Raw genomic sequence first — 26635 nt, forward strand, 5'->3', positions numbered from 1 at the left:
TTGACTACTGGGAATCATGCCACCTGAAAATCAAACAACTACTAAACAACCTACACCTCATCTTAAACTCTTCTAAGACAGAAATCCTTCTCATTTCTCCGGAAACCAACATCTCCAACACTACTCTTCCCACCAACCTACCTACCACACAAGTTCAAGACTTAGGAGTGATAATAGACAACCGGCTAAACTTCAAGGCCCATATCAACAAAACAACCAAAGACTGCTTCTATAAACTCCAGGTTCTGAAGAGGATAAGACCTCTTTTCCATGCCCAAGACTTCAGAACGATCATCCAAGCAGTCATTTTTGCAAAATTAGACTACTGCAATTCCCTATTGCTAGGTCTGCCCTCTTCCTACTCCAAACCACTACAGATGATTCAAAACTCAGCAGCTCGATTACTAACAGGCGCAAGAAAGAGAGACCACATATCCCCCATTCTGAAAGAGTTACATTGGCTACCCGTCCACTTCCGTATCATGTACAAAGCCATTTGTGTCATCTTCAAAACTATTCATCAACGCATCTCCCTCGATCTACAAATCCCCCTCCAAGCATACAACTCGACAAGACCTACCAGAAATGTCTACCGAGGCGCCCTCAAAGTTCCCCCTGCGAAAATGACCAAACACATCACTCTAAGAGATCGTGCCACCTCCACTGCTGGCCCTTCTCTGTGGAATTCCATTCCCACAGATCTCAGACTGGAACCCTGCCTCTTAACTTTTAGGAAAGGACTTAAGACTTGGTTATTCAAGCAAGCTTTCCCAGACACAATCTAATATCACGTTATAGATACAAACCAAGGACTTCAAATATTCAGCCATTAATCATGCCATTTTTACATAGCATTTAATTTATTTGTATACCGTTTAACCGGTTATTCTTTCCTATCTCTTCCTTCTTATCCAAGTTCTGCTACCCTTGTTATTTGTAACTGCTCCTTCGATCACCACAGTTCTAGTTGTTGTATTTAATGCACTCCCGTTCCATGTAAACCAGCAAGATATGTGCTCATGATTGCCGGTATATAAAAACCTTAAATAAATAAAATAAATAAATAAATAAATAAATGTACTAAGCAAATGTGCATATTAGACCGAAGTAGACTAAGAGGAATAATATATTTAAAAATATGCTTCTATGTACATGGTTGAGTGCCTTTAGAATCAATAAAACTGGGTCTAAAATAATCAAGAGCAATAAAATATTTTTCAAAATGTGTGCTTATACATACAAAAAAAATGTTTTTAACGTATATAGCCATAAGTAATACATGATATAAATACCTAATAACAATTATAAGAAAACAGAATAATCAATATCAGCATTTAGACCATGCGGAGTTAAAGTGTTAAAATCATAAATATATTTTTGTTCTAACTGTAGTAATAGTCTATCAAGATTACCCCCTCTCCAACTAAGAGCAGGTTGTTGGATTACACAAAATTTGTAGTCATTAAACTTATGTTTGTATGCAACTGAGTGCTCTACCAATGGTTTTGATGTGATAGACCTATTAACGTTGCTTTTATGCTCAATGATCCATTTCTTAAATTCTCCACTTGTTTTGCCGATATAAATCTTGTTGCATGGGCAAATTGCTGCATAAATAACCCCTTTAGTATTGCAATTCATAAAAGTTTTAAATTTAAAAATTCTCTGTTGTCCAGGTATTCTGAGATGATCTGATCTAATGTTCACATTGCAGATAGAGCATCTACCACAAGGGTAAATGCCTGGGGGTCTTATGTCTCGAACTGGCTTACATGGCAGTGCTGACGGTGCAATCAAATCTTTTAGATTTTTTCCTCGTTTGTTAGCTACAAGTAATTCTTTGTCTTTAAAAGTGGATAGTACTTGTAATATTGGCCAGTATTTTATCAAGATGGATATAATGCAGTGTGACATCTGAGTATAAGTAATAGGACATAAGAAAAGATTCATAGGTTTTTTTCTCTTTTTTCTTCAGGAGATCTGATCTATCATGTTTGGATGCTCTTGTAAGTCCAGTTTCTATATGTTTAGCCGGATAATCTTTATCAATGAATCTGTTTCATTTCTTTGGCTCTCGTGCGAAAGATTAGTTCATCTGCGCACAATCTTCTTAACCTTAAAAACTGCGAGTATGGTAAATGTTTGAGCAGTGAGTTACGGCAACTTTTATAGTGTAATAACTTATTTGTATCAGTTGGCTTCCTGTATAAATCAGTGCTAAAAGAACTTCCTTTAAAACTGATTCAAATATCTAAAAATGCAATACTCGTGTTATTGAAACTCATAGTGAAACTTATATTGCTATTTAATGTATTAAGCCAATTGAAAAACCTTTCTAATGATGCTACGTCACCATCCCACAATAAAAAAACATCATCAATATACCATTTTCCATAATAAAATGTCTTTAAAATCGTTGTCCATTACAAAATCTCTGTCAAACTTTGCCACGTATAAATTAGCAACTGACGGGGCCATAGTTGACCCAATGGCTACCCCTAACACTAGATAGGTATTTATATCTCTATGGGAGGCCCACCTAGTAACTCGAGGTGATGTTTAGGTAGTAGTGTAGGGGTTTAGGGGCCACTTTGACATTCAAAGTGAGACATACGAACAGAACAGTGCTCTCCTGTGAAGATTTGATAACGTTCGGAGTGAGGAAACTCACCCAAAGATGAGATTTGTGCAATATTCTCCAGGTAGAGAGTCCATCACACTAGGTTGAGAGAACATTGCACAAATCTCAACTTTGAGTGAGTTTCCTCACTCCGAAGGTCATCAAATCTTCACAAGAGACCACTGTTCTGTTCGTACGTCTCACGTTGAATGTCAAAGTGGCCCCTAACACCTACACTAATACCTAAACCTCACCTCGAGTTACTAGGTGGGCCCCTTAACGCAACCTATCGCACGGCTTAACGCTACTAAAAAAGGTGTAGCTAAAATCGGCATTGAAGCCGTGCGATAGGGCTTCGCTAAACGGTAAACCCAGCCCACTCCCGCCCCTAACTCCTCCTCTTTTTCGGATTTGGATCGCACCATACATTATGGTGCTATCGCATGCGATAAAGGTGCTTATAGCATTTTGATAAATGACCCTATAAGTTTGTACCTGAGGCAATGGAGGGTAAAGTGACTTGCCCAAGGTCACAAGGAGCAACAGTGGGACTCGAACTCTGGTCTCCTGGTTCGTAGCCTACTGCTCTAACCACTAGGCTACTCCCCCACTCAGGGCTCCTGGATATCAAATGTTCTCAGGTATGCAGAGCAAAGCACTTTTTATCCTTATTTTTTCATTATTGGGTCTTTGTATCTGCTATTTGAAAATTTTTATTCATATCTAGAAATTTTTTATATGAGTTTTTCATTATTGGATATTCAATTCATCTGCTATTTTGAAATCTGTTCTTTTTTGTTAGTATGGTTTTACTACTATTGATTTTATATTTCTTGATTTGTTTTGAGGGCCGGTGAAGTTTCTCTTTTTCCTTTGTTACACTGCATACAGTTTCTCTGGCTTGTTGCAGTTTCCAGTTCAGTTTTTGTCTGCATGTTTCTAGTTATGCTTTATGGTCTCTTCATTCTTTGTTAGGTGAAGGTCTGCACATGTGACTGAGATGTGAGGTATTCTGCTGGCATGTAGTTTCTGGTGCAGCCTGGCTTGGTCTGTTTTCCTAATAGGAGGGGCCCAAAAAACAAGAAGGGAGTCGGTCAAACAAAGCAGTGAGGAATAAAAATGAAGAAATTACTGAAATATTGTTTTACAAATAAATATTGTTGAGGACATCGGCCATTCTTCGTTTTTATTCCTAATAGGAGGTGTATTGGTGTCTTAAGGCCTGGTGTAATATGTTCAGTGTTGCCTTTTCTTAGGTAAGGTGGTTATTGTTTTGATTTTTTTTAATTTCCGCCATGAATTGTAATGAGTAGTGTCACACATGTGAGCATAGTCTGTCAGGTGTGTCATGATGGGAAAAAGGTTGAGAGACAGCACTAGAGGATGGAAATGAAGAACCGGGTTAACCTATAGCATCTTTTGGTGAAACAGTTCTGCATGGAAATAACCTACACAAAGCAGCAGTTACAAAGTATCTATCTGGGCATACCTAACAGTTAACATATGGTTTAGCTATCTGGCTGTTAAAATTCACTCATGATGGCAAAGAGAACCACTGACAATTCTTGTCTCTTACACACACACACAAAAGTCTCATATACTCAGCCTCCCCTTGTCTCACACACACACTTGGAAATCTGCACTCAGTATAACAAAAGCCTTTGGAAATTGTGTATACTATTACACACTTTTCCCGTCTTTTTAAATATCATGCATGTTTTGTATCCAAAGTGAAAAATGATAAAAGTATATTAAAATCAGCAGCTCTAGACCCATTCTACTTTGTCTGATCAATTACGGTATATCCGATATTGGTATACTCACAGAGAAAATATCTGGAGTAATAGAGGATTCTCAACTCTTAATAGAAAAAGCTGCATACAAGATACCGCTGCTTTAAATAGTTAGAACACTGACCAGCTACCATTTGACACTATTTGTCACAATGGATGTAGAATCTCTAAAGAGCAACAATTCCCATGCAGATGACAATTATTTGGAAAAATGTAGCTTTAAAATCTGAACTAACTTCAATGGAAAGGAAGCAGCTGGAGGTTGTTTTTTTTTCTTTTAGTTGCAGTGAGTGATAAAATACTGGGAAAAAAATTCTGAGTTGATCATGAATATGCAGTGGAATACATTATCTCATGCATAAATATGAGATGGCTACTACTGATAAGAATGGTCATTTATGTTTCAAAATGTGAAGCCCATTGCAACAAGTTGTTTTGTGACTAATTTTGGAATAAATTGTATTATATGTAACAGTTTGCATTTGTTTCTTGCTGCTTAATGGTTAATTATAATTTTTAGAACAAAAAAAGAAAAGTTGTAATCCGCAGTTCTATACGTACGATTATCTTCACTTTTAAGAATGGCACAAATCCTATTCCATACAGAACACCTATAATGTTGCAAATTCAAAAAATAAACCATGAGAAAGTCCCAACTTAAAAATTATACGACCAACATTTGTGTTTCCCATTCTTTACCAGCTTGGCTGCTTTAACCATTGTCCAATTCCACGCATGCAGTATAAAAAAAAAATATATTGCATAATTAAGAAGGATCGAGAATCACTAAGATTTTTTCCAGACTTGAGACCATTGGGTTTCAGTTAATATTTCCATGTTATATTCCCATATTTTTTCAGCACCAGCACATCTTTTTAGCTACGGTAATTCACTTTCATTACCTTTTAAAAATGTGAAGCCTGATTGGAAGATATCAAAATACTAATACAGTGGTTCCCAATCTGGGGTCCACCAGAAGGGAAATAACCAAAGTACAACTGCTTTGAAATACAGCTTGCTGGCCTCACCTAAAGTAGATCTGCTCTAAGACTCCTGATGCCTAACCTTGCTGTTGCCAAGCAGACGACTGCAACCTCAAGAAGCTCACACAGGCATGGAGAAGAGGTGGGGAAGAGTGTGACTGATTGACACCTCAAGGTGTCCAATAACTCCTAAATCACCTTGCCGTTTGTTTATAACATTTATCTATTTTGTATACTACATTTAAATTGTATATTGTTTAACCATTTTCTATCCTCTTTTCTATTTTTCCTACTCCAAGTTTGGCCACCTTGTTAAATGTAACTGTACCTTCTGTCACCACAGTTCTAGTTCTTTGTTCTTAAGTTCTATGTATTTTATTGCACCCCCATTCTATGTAAACCAGCAAGATATGTTTTCATGATTGCCGGTATATAAAAACTCTAAATAAATAAAATAAATAAAAGGTCTCTGAAGCTGCACCAAGAAGAGGAGGGGAAACGTGCTGCCATCAGCACCTTCAACAGCCACTGCTAGAGGCAGCAGCAAGCAGGGTGATGACCCCAAGGAGTATTTCTTGCTACTGCTATATGTACTCTGGCTGTCCTGCTGGCATGACAGCAAAGGGAAAAACGCTGAACTGAGGGAATATGTTGAGGGGTCAGAGGGAAAGGGGCCATATAGTGTAATAAGTTCTAAGAAAGGGGTGGAGAATAGGTCACAGGGAGGCAAGAAGGGGGCAAGAGGGACAGCAAAGGAATGAAAACACTTGAAAAGGGCCTTAAGAGGGAAGAGGGAGTTGTATAAACTACTTGGCACCTTATGGGGTGCTTTAAACTTTCTACTGTAGGCTATTGTTTCACTGAGAAGTCTATATTTATCTGAGTGTCTTGAAAATGCTGCTACAACCTACTGTGCTGACGTCTGTATTCTTATCTAGTTAATTCTGTGATGATTTTACTAACGTGTTGTATTCTTAATCCCAATATTGATTTATTTCAAGTTTAATCCTGCAATACATTACCTAGTTTAGTCCTGTAGTTGATAGATATCAAGTTTAGTCCTTTCTGAAGTCTCCTTCACACTAGAACTGTTAAGTCTCCTTCAGTCCCTATGTTATCTTTCAAATACGTTATACCCCCTCCTTGGGTGAACTTAATCAAAAGGTTTGGTAATAAATTCAAATAATTAGTTAAAAGAGCACTTGATATGGGACCATAGAGAGAGATGGAAGGGGGAGAGGACCAAGGAAGGGGCTGCAAGGAAAAGAGGACAAGAGGTAAGGCACTTGGGAAAAGCACCTGGTCCTTTTCTGAGAGTGTAGCACTCAGAAATGATCCATGAGGAAGGGTGGGAAAGCATTCTGAGAAGGGAGAAGACCAGAGCAGGGGACATAGGAGAAAGAGGAAAGAAAGGAAGGCATTAAGGAAGAGACCATAGGTGAAGGAAGGCACCTGCGGAGGAATCACAGGAGAAACAGAACTGGAGAAGGGACCGCAAGAAGAGCACTCAGAAAGGTCCATAGGTGGAGAGAAGGCCTTCGGGAACAGACCATAGTGGAGGCAGGAAGTAGCACTCATGAAAGATCCATAAAGGGAGGGCAGGAGGAACAGCACAGTTTACATCAGAACCCATTCCTTATTTAATATTAGCTTCTGTCTGTGATAGAATATTACACCAATATATATAGATTTTCTATTCCCTCTTTCCAGATTAACCCACAGTGCCATCTCCTTATCTCACAAGCCCTGTAATTCCATCATTTTTTGAGAGAGAGAGAGACAGTCTTCCTCCCGTCTTTCCTATCTGAATAGACTGCAGACCAATATAAATATATCCCAGCTATAGTTTTCTGTGTATCAAATCTCCATGACAGCCACTATATCCCAGTCAGCATCTTCCTTGACTACCTCTAGATTTGGGATTTTATTTCCCATATGAGCATTAGTGTACACTGCTTTCATGTTACCCTTTTCCCATTTCTACACAAGCACCTGTTTTATTTATCAGGTTTTATATAGTCATTCGGCTTCATTATTAAGCCATCATAACGGTTTTACAAACATAGGCAGGTTACAAGTTTTACTTAACTTAGGGTTTTTTTCACTCATCCCTAGCAATCCTAGTTTAAAGCCTTTCTCAGCAGGTTTGCCAGTCTATGTTGGAAGCCGTTGCAACCCTTCAACGGGTGGACTCCCATCTAACTTAGCAGTCCTTGAAACATCATCCCATGGTCCAGGAAGCTGAAACGTTCCTGTCAACACTATCTATGCAGTCATTCTTCATCTCCTGAATGCGAGCTTCCCTGCCTGGGCCTTTATTCCTGACTGGGAGATGGAGGAAAATAACATCTGCGCTCTTACCTACTTTACTGTGTCTCCTAGAGAGTCATTTTGGATATGATCTGAGTGGTACCTAGCACCATCATTTGTGCCAACATGAATGAGTAGCATTGTACAGTAGTCAGTAGACTTGAGGATTCGGTGAGCTCTCTAACGTCTTGGATTTTAGCACCCGGCAGACAGCACACTTCACAGGATAATGTGTCTAGGTGGCAGATTGATGCTTCCAATGCCCTCAGAATCAAGTCGCTAACCACCACTACCCTCTGCTTCTTAGGTGCAGAATTGTTAGCCTCAAAGCTTGGAGTTTGCACATTTCGGTTCCTCTTCATCCTTGAATGGTTCCTCTTCCTTCACTTCCACGGCTGCATACTGATTCTTCAGTTAAAAGGAAATTGGAATCTGGATGTAGTGACTGGGTGTAGTGCGGGTTGTGCGCGTAGATGTGCTTCCTGCACGGGTATATATAGGCTGATGTCAGCTTGAAATCTGACTCCGTCTCCCATCTGCTATCAGGAGTACACTATAACCATTGATCCTGAGTCCATCTGCTCAGTCCAAATTGTTATTTATAAATCTATGAAGTGGGTAGTAATGTTGATCCCTTAGTAGACTTGGGGGCGGATTTTAAAACCCCTGCGCGTAAATCCTGTCGGATTTACGTGCGCTGGCGCGCCTATTTTGCATAGGCCGCCGGCGCGCGTAAAGCCCCGGGACGCGCGTAAGTCCCGGGGCTTTCGAAACGGGGAGGGAGGGGGCGTGTCCGGGGGCGTTCCCGAAACGACGCGGCGTTTCGGGGGCGTGCCACGGCGTTTCGGGGGCGGGCCCGGGGGCGTGGTTGAGGACTCCGGACCACGCCCCCGGGACTGGAGGACGAAGCAGGGCTGCCGGTGACAGGCGTAACTTTGCCGACAAAGGTAAGGGGGGGGGTTTAGATAGGGCCGGGGGGGTGGGTTAGGTAGGGGAAGGTGGGAGGAGGGCGAAGAAAAGTTCCCTCCGAGGCCGCTCTGAAATCGGAGCGGCCTCAGAGGGAACAGGCAGGCCGCGCTGGGCTCGGCGCCCGCAGGTTGCACAAATGTGCACCCCCTTCGCGCGCCGACCCCAGATTTTATAAGATACGCGCGGCTACGCGTGTATCTTATAAAATCTGGTGTACTTTTGTTCGCGCCAGTGGCGCGAACAAAAGTACCGGCGCGCGTATTGTTTTCAAATCCGCCCCTTGTTGCTTAGGGTATAAATGTAAACCAGAGCAATTAGAAATCACTACCACAAAGATCAAATATGATTTATCAATCAATCTCACAAAAAACTGACTTAATGTATTCTGTTTTCAACGAATGCACAATTATCTACATCACTTGTTATCTCTCCCCTTCTTCGTTAAAAAAAAAAAAGCACTCTTTAACTGACTAGTAATTTATCCTAATCTGTGATCTTAATCTTTTTACTTATGATCTCTAATATTTATTTCTCAATTTGGTTAGTTCCTTTCGTACTTATAGATTCAGTTATACACAATTATCCAAACTCCCCCTTTTAATTTATAAAATGTGTTTTTTCTAATCTGTTAAGTGTGTATTCAAGAATCTTGTTGCCTTAGCTACTAAAGACCAGAACTAAAAATGATTACCTGAAGGATTTACTATGGTATTACTAATGAAGCTCCCCCCTGAATTTACTTAAGTGTTCTGTTTTCACAAATAACTGAATTTATCTAAATTACTTCCTTATGTTTTTCTGACAACCAAGGTCAAGTTATTCTGTGTAATCCAACTCCCTAATCAGAGGGTTAGTCTATAAAGATAGAACGGAATGTAGGGGTGGATGGAAACTGAAGTTGGGGGGGTGGCAGGGGCCCTTTCCCTTTTACCCTCCTCCAAACCTAAGCAGTAATTCCTGAACAAAAAAAAAAAAGCAATGCAAATATCACTTTTTCAAAAAATGAATAAAAGCAATTAAGAAAAATATCCTCCTTCAAAATAAGATCTCAATAGTTGAAATCAAGCCCAAAAAAAAAACCAAAACTTAGCTCCGTTTGTAACTGAGCTCCTTCAAAAATGGTTGGGTTAACACAGGCTGCCGGAGACCACATACAGAGCTGACACGTGCGCGCAAAGGGGCTGGCCCCATACCCAAAGACTATCACTTTATATTCTAATGGCCCAAGGTTTTCCCTCTCAATGAGACTTTCTCCAACTCCTCAATTACCTCTATGATTAGCAGATTGGTTTCCCAGTTATTTGCAGCATGTTGTCAATATTGAGGATTTATTCATTAGAATTATTTATTCATGTCTGTGTCTGAGCTTGCATATTGCTTGACTGAAAATCAATTTTCTTTTGATTTACTCTTTGTTGCTACATTGCCTTCCTTTTGTGGACTTACATTTCTATTTTGAAGCTTATCTTGGGGGGAACAATCAGTCAAATATCTTTTTCTTACTTTAATTTCAGTTTTGAAAAACAATCCAGAGGTGACCTAAGTGACTACAAACTGGTAAGCCCCAACTCTGGGCAGGTAAAATGGTGGATCCTATTGTTAAGAAAAAAAAAACAAACTATTAGTTATATAGATAAAAATGGTTTAACAAGGAAGAACCAGCATGAATTTAGCAAAGGAAGGTCATGCCATAATAATATTAGAACTCTTTGAAGGTGTGAATAAGCCTGTGTATAAAGGTGAGTCAACAGATATACTGTATTTGGATTTTCAAAAGGCACTGAAGTTGATTCCATAAAAAACTAAAAAGCCACAGGATACAAGGCAATGTCTTACTGTGGATTGGTAATTGGTTAAAAGATGGGAGACAAAGAATAAGACTAAATAGTCAGTTTTCCCAAGGAGAAAGGTGCATAAAGTGGAGGCAAAAACCATAAAGATACTTGGGTGTTCAGGGAGAGAAACAGTCAACAGAAAACAAGGAGGTGGTATTTCCCTTTTACAAATCTTGAGTGGGAGCTTATTTGGAATGCTATGTACATTTCTAGAGACCACACCTTAGAAAGGATATAAACCAGACAGATTTGATCTAGAGAGGATGGCTACTAAAATGGTCAGTGGTCTTCATTTTAAAACATATGGGGGACAGACAAAGATCCAAAAGATTTATTTATTTATTTAATACTTTTCTATACCGACCTTCATGAATAGATTCATATCAAATCGGTTTACATAGAACAAGGGGGTTAACTGAATAAACTATTTAACAAAGAAGCAAAAGTTACATCAAACAAGGAAATATAAACTTGGGGGCTAGGGTAGCCAGAAGCAAAGGACAGTGGAACTAAATAAATGAGAAATGTAGAGACCGCCGAATTAGGCGTAGCATCTGGTCAGGAAGTAGAGACTGAATATATAGTATAACGACAGTTTTAGGGAGTTAGGGGAAGGCTTGACGGAAAAGCCAAGTCTTGAGTTTTTTTCGAAAGGTCAGAGGGCATGGTTTAAGTCTGAGGTCAGTGGGCATGTTATTCCATATGGCAGGACCCGCTGTAGAAAATGCTCTTTCTTTGGTAGTTGATAGACGCGTAGCTTTAGTTGGTGGGACTTGAAGGGTTCCTTTATACGCTTCTCTGATGGGTCTAGAGGAGGAGTAAAGTTTGAGTGGGATTTGCAGATCAAGTTGAAGCTGCTTGTGGATGGTTTTGTGTATTGTGGTGAGGGACTTGTGCAAGATTCTGTATTTTATTGGCAGCCAGTGTAGGTTCGAGGATAGGAGTGATGTGTGCTCCCCGGTTGGTGTTGGTTAAGATTCTCGCCGCTGCGTTCTGGAGCATCTGTAGAGGTTTGGTAGATGAGGTGGGGAGTCCAAGGAGGAGAGTGTTGCAGTAGTCTGTCTTGGAGAAGAGGGTTGATTGGAGGACAGTCCTAAAATCCTGGAAATGGAGGAGGGGTTTGAGCCTTTTCAGAACTTGTAGTTTATAAAAGCAATCCTTAGTTGTGTTGTTCAAAACATCAAAACATGCATACCACAGAAGAAAGGCAGGATAAAGGATATATGAGAGAGATATTTAAATACATCAGACGTATCAATTCACAGAAGGCGGGCCTCTGTCAATGGAAAAAAAGAGGATCTGGAATGAGGGATCATGAGGTGAGGGTCATAGGGTGTAAACAAGAATAAGCTAAGCTAAGAGAGTGGTACTTGCATGGAAGTGGAGGTGGTGGAGACAAGGACAGTATATAGATAAGCACATGAGATCTCTGAGGAAGTGGCAGGGATGACAGAGATGGGCAGTTTTGTGGATGGGCAGACAAGATAGGCCATATGGATTTTTTCTGCCATCATGTTACTACATAAACTAAAAATGAGCAAACTAAGGAACATAAAATAGAAAAACAGCAACAATAAAAGAGCAAAAAAAAAAAGAAGAAAGGATTATTATCCCTGGCTCCTACAAATTTCTATTATCTATGTTTTCAGACAGTATCATTCAATATCATAAATAGGATATAGAGAAGTCACACAAAGACATGAGTTTTGAATTTCACAATTACAAACTTTGCCAAAATAGGGACATACCTGTAGGAAGAACTGGAAGACTGGGAGAAAATGGGGGAAATGGAATAGTGGACCAAATTTAAAAAAGCTATTACAAATACAACAAATTTGTGTGGTAGACAAGTACACAAATGTACAAAGAAAAAAACAGATTTGGTTGTCAAAGGAATTGGCTGAACAAGTTATGGCAAAAAGAAAAGCTTTCAAGAAGTATAAAGTATCCCAAAAGAATGAACGAGGAAGAAAATGTGTTAAAACTGAGGGACACCAAGAAATAATCAGGAAAGTAAAAGGTCAAGTGGAAGAGAATTGCCAAAGAGGTAAAGTGAGGTGACAAAATATTTTTCAGATATATCAGAGAAAGAAGGCAGACCCGAAGTGGTATAGTGAAATTTAAAGGTGACGAGTATGACTGTCTGGAGATGAAGAAATGGCAGAAATATTAAACAAATACTTCAGTTCAATGTTCACTAAAGATAACCCTGAAAGAGGACCATTGCTGGTTGACAAGCCCGTAGATGGGGATGCGCTAGACAAAAATGCGTTTACAGAAAAGAAAATATGGGAAGAGCTAGGTAAACTGAAAGTGGACAAGACCACCTGGCCAGATGAGGTACTTCTCAGGTTACTGAGAGAGCTCAGAAATGTGCTGGCGGGTCCACTGAAAATGTAAGTGATGCCGCGGGATTGGAAGAGTGGTGGTGGTACAGCTTTACAAAAATGGTAGCAGAGAAGAGGCTGGAAACTACAGGCTGGTTAGCCTCACCTCAATGTGGGAAAGAATAGTAAAGTACCTACAATAAGGAGAGTTGCTGGACCCGAGGCAGCATGGATTCACCAGAGGAAGTCCTAACAGACAAATCTAATTTTTTTTTTTGATCATATGACTAGAGAATTGGATCGAGGAAAAGTGCTCGATGTGATCTACTTGAATTTCAGCAAAACATTTGATACAGTCCCGCTTAGGAGGCTTGTGAGTAAAATGAGAGGCTTTGGAGAGAGGATCAAGGTGGTGGCGTGGGCTACAAACTGGTTGACTGATAGAAGACAGAGTGTAATGGTAAATGGAACCTACTCTGAAGAGAGAGCAGCGTTAAGTGGAGAGCCACAAGGATCAGTGTTGGGACCAGATTTGTTCAATATCTTTGTGAGCGACATTGTGGGAGCCATAGAAGTTAAAGTTTGTCTATTTGCAAATGATGCCAAGATCTGCCGAGGGGATACACCTGAAGGAACAGAGAATGAAAAGTGATTTAAAAAAGCTTTTAGAGTGGTCAAAGATGTGGCAGCTGGGATTCAATGCAAAAAGGTGCAGTCATGAATCTTGGATGCTGTAATCCAAGAGCTGTATATGAAAGGGAGTGCAAGACCAAGAGAGAGATCTTGAATTAATTGCGTCTGGCAATCTGAAGTTGCAAAGCAATGTGATAAGGCTATAGCTAAGCCAGAAGAATGCTAGGCTGCATAGAAAGAGGAATAACTAGTAAGAAAAAGGTGATAATGCTCTTGTACAGGGTCATTGGTGAGGCCTCACATGGAGTTGTGTTCAGTTCTGGAAACTACCGTATTTTTCGCTCCATAAGACGCACCTAGGATTCAGAGGGGGAAAATTAAAAAAAAAAAAAAAATTGTGCTAAACCGGCTCTGCGTCTGGGCGTTTTATGGAGCAAATTAGGGGAGTGCATAGCTCTTTTTTTTCTCCCTATTTTGTTTTCGGGTCTGGGGAGGGCCATTTCGGTCCACTCCCCAGATCAGAAAACTTTTCTTTCTCTGGGAACCCCTCCCCCCCCCCATCCCAACCCTTTAAATTAACAACCCCCACCCCCCTGACCCCCCAAGACCTGCCGACTTAATTTACTGCAAACCCCCACCCTCCTGACTCCCCCAAGACCTGCCAAATGTCCCTGGTGGTCCAGCGGGGGTCCAGGAGCGGTCCGGGAACGATCTCCTGGGCGTGGGCCGTCGGCTGCCAGTAAACAAAATGGCGCCGACGGCCCTATGCCCTCACTATGTCACTGAGACCGACCAATAGCAGCGGTCGGTCTCAGTGACATAGTGAGGGCATAGGGCCGTCGGCTGCCAGTAAACAAAATGGCGCCGACGGCCCTATGCCCTCACTATGTCACTGAGACCGACCAATAGCAGCGGTCGGTCTCAGTGACATACTGAGGGCATAGGGCCGTCGGCGCCATTTTGTTTACTGGCAGCCGACGGCCCACGCCCAGGAGATCATTCCCGGACCCCCGTTGGACCACCAGGGACGTTTGGCAGGTCTTGGGGGGGTCAGGAGGGTGGGGGGTTGCAGGAAATTAATTTGTCAGGTCTTGGGGGGGGGGGGGCAGGAGGGTGGGGTGTTGTAGGAAATTAAGTCGGCAGGTCTTGGGGGAGTCGGGGGGGGGGGGTTTGTTAGATTTTTGTTTGGGTTTTTTTTTATATTCGCTCCATAAGACGCACATACATTTTCCCCCCACCTTTGGGGGAAAAAAAGTGCGTCTTATGGAGCGAAAAATACGGTATATCTCAAAAAGGATAGAGACAGGATGGAGTTGTTCCAAAGAAGGGCAACCAAAATGGTGTGGGGTCAATATGGGAAGACTTATGAGGAGAAGCTGAAGGATGTAAATATACATACCCTGGAAGAGAGGAGGTGCAGGGGAGACATGATACTGACCGTCATGTTTTAATGATGTAACTTTAAAACTTTTCCATTGGAAACAAATCAGTAGAACTAGAGGCCATGAAATGAAACTCCAGTGGGGGGCAACTCAGAACTGACAGGAAATATTTCTTCACAGAGAAGATGGTAAGAACATAAGAAATTGCCATGCTGGGTCTGACCAAGGTTCCATCAAGCCCAGCATCCTGTTTCCAACAGAGGCCAAACCAGGCCACAAGAACCTGGCAATTATCCAAACACTAAGAAGATCCCAGGCTACCAATGCAATTAATAGCAGTGGCTATTCCCCAAGTAAACTTGATTAATAGCTGTTAATGGACTTCTCCTCCAAGAACTTATCCAAACCTTTTTTGAACCCAGCTACACTAACTGCACTAACCACATCCTCTGGCAACAAATTCCAGAGCTTTATTGTGCGTTGAGTGAAAAAGAATTTTCTCTGATTAGTCTTAAATGTGCTACTTGCTAACTTCATGGAATGCCCCCTAGTCCTTCTATTATTCGAAAGTGTAAATAACCGAGTGAAGACAAAAACAGCCAAAGAATTCAAGGGGGCATGTGATAACACTGTGAATCCCTAAAGGCTAGAGGGGAAGGGGAATTGGAGTTAGAAGACAACCAACATGAGCCCTGACTTAAGGTCTGGGGTAATGATATGCAGACATAAGGGAAAAAAAGCACAGGACTGCTTCTACAGGCAAGTCCATAAGCAAACCATGTAAAGCAGCACTGTCTGAATTTTGAAAAAAGCTCATCACCCACTAAAAATGTTGCCAGCAGAAATTTTTTTTATGGGTGATCATAAGGCTTGGGGATAACTACTCAGAACAGCAGTTACTACCCTTAAGAGAAACATGGGAATAACCTGCACAGCATGGTATGACATTACCTAAGAAGCTTGCTGGGCAGACTGGATGGGCCACTTGGTCCTTTTCTGCCATCATTACTATGTTACTATGCAAAACTACATCCACCCCTGCCTGAAACCAAGCAAATACTGATTTTAAAAATAAAACATTTTCCTGAAAAAAAAACCTGTTACTACACCACTTTCAAACAATATGCACCAGATCAAAAAGGGATTATGGGTTAAAAAAAACAACTCTTTGCAGCAGAAGAACTGTAATAGATATCTAAAACCCTCATTTTACCCAATATAAAAAAAAATATATAAAATGGTATTTACATAGTTCAGTTCACTTCAGGAGGGTGTGGTAAAAAAAAGGCCATAGTGCCAGCAGCAGAGAATAACCCTGCATATGTATTTTTCTAGGTGGAGAAGTGGAATTGTGGCTGCAATAACAGCAGACTGAGAACCTGGGAGGCCAGGGTTCAAATTCTGCTAATGCTATTTGTGACTCGGCAGGACATTTCACTCTCTATTACCTCATTTTGCACAAACTTAGGGGCTGATGTACTATAGTGCGCTCAGCCGAGCGCACTGTATAACCCACAGTCTGATGTGGGTTAAATAGGCGCTAATCCACTCCCTAATGCAATAAGGGGATTAGTGCCTATTTAACGCGCATCCCACGCAGAGTGAATGGGATAGCGCTCATCATATGCAAATGCATGTGAAGGAGGCTATTACTCATTCACTCCGAATGCAAAAAAAAAAAGTGTGCATCTCAGACGCACATTTATCGCTCAGCTATTAACCTGCCTGGAGCAGGCGTTAAAAGCTGGGGGCCAGATTTTAAAAGGCCCCTGCGCGCGCCAGTGGCGTAGCCAGAATTGATTTTTTGGGTGGGCACAAGGTTAACATGGGCATGCAGGTCTACTAGTTGTTTTTTTTACTGATAAATAATGCCAAATTATGCAGCATAGCATTCACATCTACGCCTAAGTATGAGGTTTACTTAATGATACAAACATAATTCACGGTGATTTGTGGTACTTTAGCCTTCTTATTAATACGATTTTATACACGGCTCCTACCTGTCCATAAATTTTGAGAGAGCAGTTGTGTTGCTTATATTTAAATTGCTAACATCTCAAAATATAGATATATATTTTTACCTTTGTTGTCTGATCTTTGTATTTTTCTAATCAGTTGGTCCTGGTCTCTTTTTCCCATTTTTTCCCTTATAGCTCATTTCCTAATTCCTTTTCAGTGTCTTTCTTCTATTACTGTCTTCTTCCCTTCCACACACACACACATACACGCTTTCTCTCACAGACTCCCTCTCACACACTCAAGCTGTCACTCTCATATGCTCTCCCCCCCCCCCCCAAGCTCACATTCTCTGCAGACACACATACAAGTTCTCACTTTCTCACCCCTCCCCAGGCTTATATTCTTATGCACACACAGACGGACATCCAGGCACCCATTCTCACCCACACACATAAACCCAGACTCCCATTCTCACCCACAAACCCATGCTCCCAGTCTCACCCACACATATTCAAGCTCCCATTCTCATCCATACATATACACATTTAAGGTCCTATTCTCACCCACACATACACACATTCAAGCACCCATTCTTATCCACATATTCAAGCTTCCATTCTCACCCACCCACACAAACCCAGGCTCTCATTCTCACCCATATATACACACATTCAAGCTCCCATTCTCACCCACCCACAAACCCAGGCTCCCATTCTCACCCATATATACACACATTCAAGCTCCCATTCTCACCCACCCACAAACCCAGGCTCCCATTCTCAACCACACATACACACATTCGAGCTCCCATTCACCCACATATTCAAGCTTCCATTCTCACCCACATACACACCCAGGCTCCAGTTTTCACCCACACACACTCCCATTCTCATCCACACATACACATTCAAGCACGTGCACAGCTTCCGCTTTCTCCCCCAGAGCAGGAAGATCAGCTGCCTCTCCTGCTGCCACCGGACTCCTGCTATCTTCGGGCTTCGGGCCGTACAGCCCGCCGAACTTCCTGTCGGGGGGGGGGGGAGCGGAAGCGCAGCGCACAACGTCCGCTTCCTCCCCCCCAAGCAGGAAGATCGGCGGGCTGTACGGCCCGACGCCCGAAGATAGCAGGAGGCCGGTGGCAGCAGGAGAGGCAGCTGATCTTCCTGCTTTGGGGGAGAAAGCGGAAGCTGTGCGCGGCGCTTCCGCTTCCCCACCCCCAAACAGGAAGTTCGGCGGGCTGTACGGCCCGAAGATAGCAGGAGAACGGGGGGCAGCAGGAGAGGCAGCTGATCTTCCTGCATTGGGGGGAGGAAGCGGAAGCTGCGCGCACGGCGCTTCCACCCCCCCCTCCCCCGAACAGGAAGACCGGTTGGCCATACGGCCGCAGCAGCGCTTCCCCATGTGTGCCGTGATGGCGCGCGAGGCGTGGGTTCTCTTGTTCGCTGTCGCGGGGATGGGATCCCGCGACAGCCTTGCAGTTCCGGTGCCAGTTGGGAGGGCCTGGGTCTAAGTTGGGTGGGCACCTGCCCACCCAGGCCCACCCGTGGCTATGCCACTGGCGCGCGCCAAGTCTATTTTGCATAGGCTCGGCGGCACGCGCAAGTCACAGGGCTTTGCAAAAGGGGCGTGTCAGGTGGGCGGCGTGAATTTCAGGGCGGGAGGCGTGTCGGGGGCGTGACACACCCCCGATTTCGGAGCGGCCTCGGAGGGATCAGGCAGCGCGTGCTGGGCTCGGCGTGCGCAGGTTGCACAAATGTGCACCCCCTTGTGCGCGCCGACCCCGGATTTTATAAGATTTGCACGTATCTTATAAAATCCAGCGTAATTTTGTTCGCGCGTGGTGCGCGAAAAAAAGTATGCGCACGCTGTTTTTGAAAATGTACCCCTGAGTGTATTGAAAAGTACAGAAAAGCAGAAAAAAAACTGCTTTTCTGTACTTCTTTTAAAAGTTTAAAAAAAAAAACAAAACTCAGCTGGCTGCATTAAGAAGACCAACACCAATATGCTCAGTGTTGGTTTTCATAACCGGCCAGCTGCGTTATGAACACCGATGCCGATAAACGCGGCGCCGGTTTCCATAACTGGCAGACTGCAGTTATGAAAACCAATGCAGAGTTTATCAGCGTTGGTGTTCATAACGCAGCTGGCCGGTTATGAAAACCAACACTGAGCATATTGGTGTTGGTCTTCTTAATGCAGCCAGCTGAGTTTTGTTTTTTTTTTTTAAACTTTTAAAAGAAGTACAGAAAAGCAGTTTTTTTCTGCTTTTCTGTACTTCTTTTCAATACCCTCAGGCAGGCGTTAATAGCTGAGCGACTCACACTTTTTTTTGCAATCGGAGTGAATGAGTAATAGCCTCATTCACATGCATTTGCATGTGATGAGCGCTATCCCATTCAGTCCGCATGGGATGCGGATTAAATAGGCACTAATCCCCTTATTGCTTTAACATAGAAACATAGAAATTACGGCAGAAGAAGATCAATCGGCCCATCTAGTCTGCCCAGCAAGCTTCACACTTCTTTCCTTTCATACTTATCTGTTTCTCTTGGCTCTTAGCAACCCTTGGTTCTATTTCCCTTTCACCCCCACCATTAATGCAGAGAGCAGTGATGGAGTTGCATCCAAGTGAAATATGAAATATCAAGCCTGATTAGTTAGTGGTAGTAACCGCCGCAACAAGCAAGCTACACCCATACTTATTTGTTTAACCAGACTATATTATTCAGCCCTTATTGGTTGTTTTTCTTCTCCCCTGCCGTTGAAGCAGAGAGCTATGCTGGATATGCGTGAAGTATTAGTTTTTCTTCTCCCTTGCCGTTGAAGCAGAGAGCTATGCTGCATATACAATGAAAGTGAAGTATGCATTGAAAGCCACATTAACTATCAACAAATATTGAATAAGCCTAATTATTGGTAATACCTATAGCCTATGAACTCTCTGTTAATTTTATATACTCTTGCCCACCCATGTTTTTTTGTTTTTTTTTAATTTAATTTGGAGATGGTAGCCCTCCATCCTTCCGCTCCGTGAAGGTGGAACACCAACCACTGGCATCCCGCTCCGTGAATGCCTCTGTGGCTACTGCCGCTCCGTGCAGTGTTTTGCTGCCTCCTCTTTATACACATCCTCTAGACCTGATGGATCCACAATGTTTATCCCACGCCCCTTTGACGTCCTTCACAGTTTTGGACTTCACCACTTCCTCCGGAAGGGCATTCCAGGCATCCACCACTCTCTCTGTGAAGTTTCGGGGGCTGCTGTCAGCGGGTTTGACAGCCGCCGCTGGTAGCCACTGGTTCGGAAAACGGACACTGGCAAAATTGAGCCTCCATCTTCCAACCCGTGGGTAGATTTTAATTTTTATTTTTTTTTTTACTTTTGGGGCCTCCGACTTAATATCGATTTGATATTAAGTGGGAGGGTGTACAAAAAAACAAATGTTTCTGCTTTTCTGTACACTTCCCCTGTGCCGACCGAAATTAATGACTGGCTGTCAGGCCGATACAGTACAGTGCTCCAACTTAATATCATAGCGATATTAAACCGGAGGCCCCAAAAGTAAAAAAAAAAAAAAATTAAAAATTAAAAAATTTGGCCCTCAGGTCAGAAGACGGACTTATGCCAGTGTCCTTTTTCCGAACCCATGGCTATCAGCTGGTTCGACAACAGATGCGGGCAAAATTGAGTGTCAGCTGTCAAACCCGCTGACAGCCGCCACTCCTGTCAAAAAGGAGGCGCTAGGGACGCGTTAGTGTCCCTAGCGCCTCCTTTTACCGCGGGCTCTAATTTGCATAGGCCACCCTCCTGAATCGCGCGCCCAGGAGAGTGGCCTGTGCGCGTACCAGGAAAGCCTCGGATAGTAAATTTAGTAACTCCCCCCCCCCCCCCCCCCCCCCCGAACTGCAGGGAGGAAGAATAGCCTAGTGGTTAGAGCAGTGGACTATGAACCAGGAGACCAGGGTTCGAGTCCAGCTGTAGCTCCTTGTGACCTCGGGCAAGTCACTTTACCCTCCATTGCCTCAGATACAAAAACTTAGATTGTAAGCCCTCTGGGGATAGAGAAATACCTACAGTACCTGAATGTAAACCAGTGTGATATCTCAATTGAGATCGAATGTCGGTATATAAAAATAATAAATAAATAAGTAAATCCTCTGAGGACAGTGAAATACCCTCCATACCTGAATATAACTTGCTTTGAGCTACCAATGAAAACGTGTGAGATAAATCAAAATAATAAATAAGGCAAGGTACAAGACAGTGTAGGGGTCGTGCATATATGCTGCTGGGCAGATCAAGTGATTAAAAGTACAAGTAGTGCAATTATGTTTAATTCTTCATTATTCTTACTATCACAACAGAACAAACTGCAAGTTAAGGAAAGACTCACCAACTTCTGCATTACTTTTCAAAGATTCCAAACCCAATATCAACTAAAAGACTGCGGGAAGACAGTTTAGACTTTACTTACACAGGCAATTTTATATTATAATTTTTACAATCAGGCCTAGTTGTAAGGAAAAGAAAAAAGGGAGCGAGTTGAGGGGCTAGTACAAAGCGTAGCATTTTTTCCCAGCACTGCTGCCTTATCGAACTTCTGAGTGTTAACACATTACTAGCATGAACCCCAGGAAATTAAACCCAACACAATGATCATCCGAAAAACTGAAACGGATTCAACAAAACAAACAAACAAAAACAAAAAAAAGACGGCAGTAGTGCGATCCAAACCACGACTAATAAAATAACGACAATGATTTTTTTCAAACCTCTCACGTTGTCGGTCGGATAAGCTGGGGAACGTTTTGGCCCCGACGGTTGTGTGGGACGGCAAGATCCAGTAACCGGGAGCAATCCTCAACCTGCCCGGAGCCAACACCGGCGGGGCCAGAACATACGCATCGGAAGCCGCATGACCGACTCTCACCCCCGCCCCCTCCTCTTACTTACATAGGCTCCAGGGTTTTAGAAAGCCAGTTCTTGAGCGCCTCGAAGTTTTCGATCATCATTCTGAAGTTACTGCTGCCGCCACGGCTCCGGCCACTATCGAGTCTGCAGTCAGACGGTGAGGAAGGAGGAGAGAGAGAGCGCTGCTCCCGACTCCCGGTGCCGCCGCCGCCGCCTCCTCCCCCTCGGCCTCGGCGCGCTGCGAGAGGAGAGGGGCCAGGCGGTGACGGCGGCACCAGTAGTAGCAGAGGCGGTTCGGGCGGACGGTGGTAGCGGCGGCGGCGACGGCTCCCCCCGCGCGGGGAGTCTCCCGGTAGGTTCAGGGTTGCGCGGGTGCTGCGCTCAGCGCCTGGGAAAGAAGACACCGGCGGTGCAGCCGGATATAGAGGTCTGGAAAGAGGAGGCGGCCCGAGAGGGTGAGAAGGAGAGAAAAACCGTACAGACCAGGAACGCTGCCTCGCCGTACTCAAATAGTGTTCGTTTGGAGGGGATTTTTTTTTTTCCACCAACTCCCCCCCTGAACCGCAGTATACACCACGGTAAGATGGCGACCACTAACTCTCGAGAGGTTCAGTCTCAAAACTCGCGAGAGCTTGAAAAACTGTAGGGGATTGGACGAAAGAAGTGACGCGTTGACGTAACTTGCGCAGACGCTTAGTGGTCAGGTTTTTAGGACCTGCTACGTCCCGTCTTGCGGAAGTTGAGCAAGACTGGTGTATAGGGTGATTTCTAGCATAAACTCTGTGTGTATTGTTACTCGCTTGTCCTATTCTCTGTTTCCTAATCTGCGTTTTATAGATCGGGTGACACGATAATGTGGTATGGGCATTTTTCTACTATTGTTAGTGACTTTTCTTTTAAGTTTTGTGCTTAGCCAGAGTCTGCAATAGGCAACCAATCAAAGTGATAGGGAACAGTAGAGGCGGAGCATAAAATTCGTCTGCTGCGAAATGTGGGACGCAGGTGCTCTGATCTATCATCAGAACTATTGTCTCTACTGTTCTGAACCTGCTAAATCTTCCTTATCCACAGTTTCCACCAGAGAGAGACACTCTGAGAAAACGGCAGGTAGATGGAAAATAACCTTTTTTTTTGTTCCACCTGATCAAGTCTAGGGTTTAGGTTGTAGTGGGGTATGCCAAAGATAGATTAGTATTGTGAGCTAAGGGGAAAGAGAGGAGGTTGCGGCGCATGTTGAATATCGTGGGAAAGATAGAGGGGGATCAGAGTGGGGAATCCTGGTGCCTCATAGAGAATAAGGGTCGGCGCGCGCAGGAGCGGTTACGCGCGTAAATCCTTTTAAAATCCGCCCGAGTGTTTCGGTACTTGCCAGGTTCTTATGGTCTGGATTGGCCACTGTTGGAAACAGGATGCTGGGCTTGATGGACCCCTGGTCTGACCCAGTATAGCATGTTCTTATGAGATCAGGTTGGGAAGCATATATAAGAACAAGGGGCAGGAGTGAACAGGAAGGGGAGTGTGGGGTGAAAAGGAGATGGCGAGACAGACTGGATCATAGGTAGTAAATAGTGGGTGAAGGTGGAATTGTTTATACTAGAATACGTATTTACATAATCTATGTAAGAATCCATGCTCATCAGTTTGGAGAGAAGCAAAGGGAGGGGTTTTTCAAGTTGCCCACCCTCTATGTGCAGGGTTAAAGATACTGGTCCAGGTTAGGACAGGGTTTGCACATACTTTTGTATTTCCAAAAAATGCATATATATTTTTATTTATTTTTTTGTAAAAATAACCATATTTCCTGGACATACCCAGATCAGTCCAGACCAGTGGGTTATGCACTCCCACCAGCAGATGGAGGCAGAGAAAAAAACTTTGAGGCATGGCTATATAACACCAGTGCCACTTGCAGCTCCTCAGTGTTTCCCTGTCTCCAGCAGCTGATTGTCATGTATCCTGAAGCTGTGGACTGAGTGTTAGCAGGGCTCCCCGAGGTGTGAGGTTGCGATCGTGGGCCATCCCTTGGGTCGAGCAGGGTGAACGGGGGTTGGATACCCCTGCCTGTAGAGCCCGTTGATTCCTGGGAGGTTTGATAGCCAGGGGACTGGCTCCCTCAAATACCCCGAAGTCCCCTTCCAGCTCCACCTAATGGGAAGTACCCCTGTGGGGATTTTTTTGTTAATTTTTTTTTTACTTTGAAAGAATTAGGATTCTTGCCTTCAGTGTTGTTCACTGCAGAGGTTTTCCTCTGAGGCTGGCCATTTTCAGGCAGTGCTCGGCTGGGAGGGGAGGAGCATCTTGGTGCCCGGAGCCTCCCCGGGTCGGGGAAGCAGCTCCAGGGCTCTGTGCCTTCTGTTCTGCGGGGGGGGGGTCATCTGCCAAGTGTCAGAAGCCCAAAAAGCCCAAGCGCATGGCTGGGGGCAATTTGGGTGTGAAAGGTAAGCCCCCGGGTGCGGTGGAGACCCAGGGAAAGAGATCCCAGGAAGACCCTCCCACACTTTCCCCAGCAGGGGTAGAACCGGGCCAGGGAGACCCGAAGGACACATCTTCGGATTCCAGCAGCAATGATGTGGGGCCCAGAGGTTTTCCCCCAGAATTTGTGCTGTTATGCATGAAGCCTTTCTAGCCAGGAAGGCTGCTAAGCGGAGGTCACAGGACAACTCTGGTGGCTCAGCCCCGAGTAGTCCATCTGTTTAAGCAGGAGGAATTGCATCCCCTTATTCCCCAGGTGCTAGAGGAACTGGGGCTCAAACTGTCACAAGAGGTCAACCCGGTGCTGGATGGGCTGCGGGGACCCCCCTCGGCTTTCCCAATTCCCAAGAAGATTCAGAAGCTCATCAGCAGGGAATGGGATGCCCCAGAGGCCAGCCTCAAGGTAGGACCAACAAAGCAGGAGGGTAGGCTATCTAAGAAAGTCATGAAGGCAGCAAAGTATTCTTAAAGAACCCTTTTTAAGAATACGTCTCCAATAAAAATAATTCTAATCTGACATCTTTTGGCGTCTAAACCTACTTTGCAGCCTCAAGGTAGGGCGTGCCATGGCCAGGCTGTACCCGCTGTCGGAAGAACATTTGGAGCTCTTACGGACTCCCAAGGTGGACGTAGCGGTCTCTGCCCAGGTACACTGCACCCCAGCCTCTGAGGCTGGGGTGCAGTGTACCTGGGCAGAGCGGCACAGGGTGTGTGGTTGGAGTCAGAACGAGCTTGGTCCATCAACCGCCTAGAAACCAGGGCAGTGCACAGGGCATTGGAAGCATTTCTGGATCTAGTGCAGGGTCGGAGGGTTCGAGTGTTTTCAGACAAAGCCACCACAGTGGAGTACCTCAACTGCCAGGATGGTACAGAGAACCCTGCCATAGCCCGAGAAGCTCATCTCCTCTTTGCCTGGGCCGAACGCCATCTGGAGGGCATTGCTGCCTCACACGTGGCAGGCATGGACAACGTCCTCAGCAGGCAACAGCTGGATCCAGGAGAGTGGGAGCTGTCCAGCGAGGCGTGGAATCTCCTTTGTGCCAGATGGGGGACTCCCCAGTTGGACCTCATGGCGACCCGACTCAACGCGAAGACGATGCGTTTTTTCAGTTGACGGAAGGAGATGGGGTCGGTAGTTCTCGACACCCTGGTGTCCAAATGGCCGACCGGGATTCTGCTGTACGCCTTTCATCCGTGGCCTCTCATCGGTCGAATCCTCAGACAAGTGGAACAGCACCGAGGTCAGGTAGTGCTGGTGGCTCCGGAGTGGCCACGTCACCCTTGGTTTGCAGGTCTGGTACGACTAGCCACGGACGGGCCCTTACAGCTGGCGCATTTACTGGACCTGTTGTGTCAGGGTCCCATCTTCTTAGGTCGGGAGATCGCTTCTCTCTTGCGGCTTGGCTTTTGAGAGGCAGCTTCTGCAACTGAGGGGGTATTCAGAGCCTGTGATTGCCACGCTGCTGCAGGCCAGGCGCTCTTCCACTTCCATGGCGTACGTACGAGTGTGGACGGTGTTAGTCCTTGTGTGCGCAACAGGGGATCGAGCCGAGGTCGGCGCCCATCCCTCACATTCTGGCTTTTCTACAGCAGGATCTCTCCAAGGGCCTGGCATACAAGTCCCTACGGGTTCAGGTTCCCGCTCTGGGATGTTTTGGGGACGAATAGACAGCAGATCCCTGGTCTGCCATCCCGATGTGGTTCGCTTCCTCAAAGGGGTCAAGCATTTGAAGCCACCTGTTCGGAAACTATGCCCAGAGTGGAACTTGAACCTCGTCCTACGGGCCTTATGTGTACCGCCCTTTGAGCCAGTGGGTCAGGCTTCTCTCAAGGACCTGACCATGAGGATGGTCTTCTTTGTGGCTATTTGTTCGGCGCGACGCATTTTTGAATTTCAGGCTGTGTCCTGCAGGGATCCGTTTTTGTGGATTCCGGCAGACAGATTGTCCTTGCGCATGGTGCGGTCCTTTCTGCCTAAGGTAGTGTTCGCATTTCATGTTAATCAGTCGGTAGAGCTCCCTGGCTTCCCAGACTGGTCCCGCGATTCGACAATGGATAGAGACCTGCATTTGTTCGATGTGCGTCGGATTCTATTACGCTATTTGAAGATCACCAATCCCTTCCGGAAATCAGATCATTTATTTGTTCTGTTTGGTGATCCTAGGTGAGGGGACAAGGCGTCCAAGGCCACTCTGTCTAGGTGGCTGAAGGAGACCATTGCTTCAGCATACATTTGCAGCGGCCGCTCTGTCCCGGACGGCTTGATAGCGCAGTCGACGTGGGCACAAGCGGCCTCTTGGGCGGAGTGCCAGCTGGTTTCGCCACAGGAGATATGTAGAGGCACGGTTTGGCCCTCTCTGCATACTTTCTCCAAGCATTACTGCTTGGATGTTAAAGCATCGGAGGACTCCAATTTTGGGAAATGGGTGCTTCGAGCGGG

At 44.5% G+C, this 26635-nt stretch overlaps 1 protein-coding gene and 1 long non-coding RNA gene across 9 annotated transcripts in view; one reads left to right on the forward strand and one right to left on the reverse strand.

Moving 5' to 3' along the window:
- Positions 1-22306, reverse strand: part of RBM26 (RNA binding motif protein 26) — a 349016-nt gene extending 326710 nt beyond the window's left edge. For all 7 annotated transcript variants that reach the window (XR_003856971.1, XM_029603056.1, XM_029603054.1 and 4 more), the window contains exon 1: positions 21766-22306. Coding sequence is in view for 6 of the 7 variants with exons in the window: in XM_029603056.1 (XP_029458916.1) it covers positions 21766-21824 (59 nt within the window). In the remaining variant the exon portion in view is untranslated. The remainder of the gene's footprint in view (positions 1-21765) is intronic.
- Positions 22307-22483: 177 nt separating this feature from the next.
- Positions 22484-26635, forward strand: part of LOC115092292 — a 47427-nt gene continuing 43275 nt past the window's right edge. Inside the window, exon 1 of one of the 2 annotated variants that reach the window (XR_003856972.1) lies at positions 22484-22581. This is a non-coding gene — a long non-coding RNA (uncharacterized LOC115092292). Of the gene's footprint in view, positions 22582-22726; positions 22831-26635 lie in introns of those variants that run through there. The other variant, XR_003856973.1, reaches the window with a different exon arrangement.

The sequence above is a fragment of the Rhinatrema bivittatum genome, chromosome 5, assembly GCF_901001135.1.
Source record: "Rhinatrema bivittatum chromosome 5, aRhiBiv1.1, whole genome shotgun sequence".
NCBI classification, from domain to species: Eukaryota; Metazoa; Chordata; class Amphibia; order Gymnophiona; family Rhinatrematidae; genus Rhinatrema; species Rhinatrema bivittatum.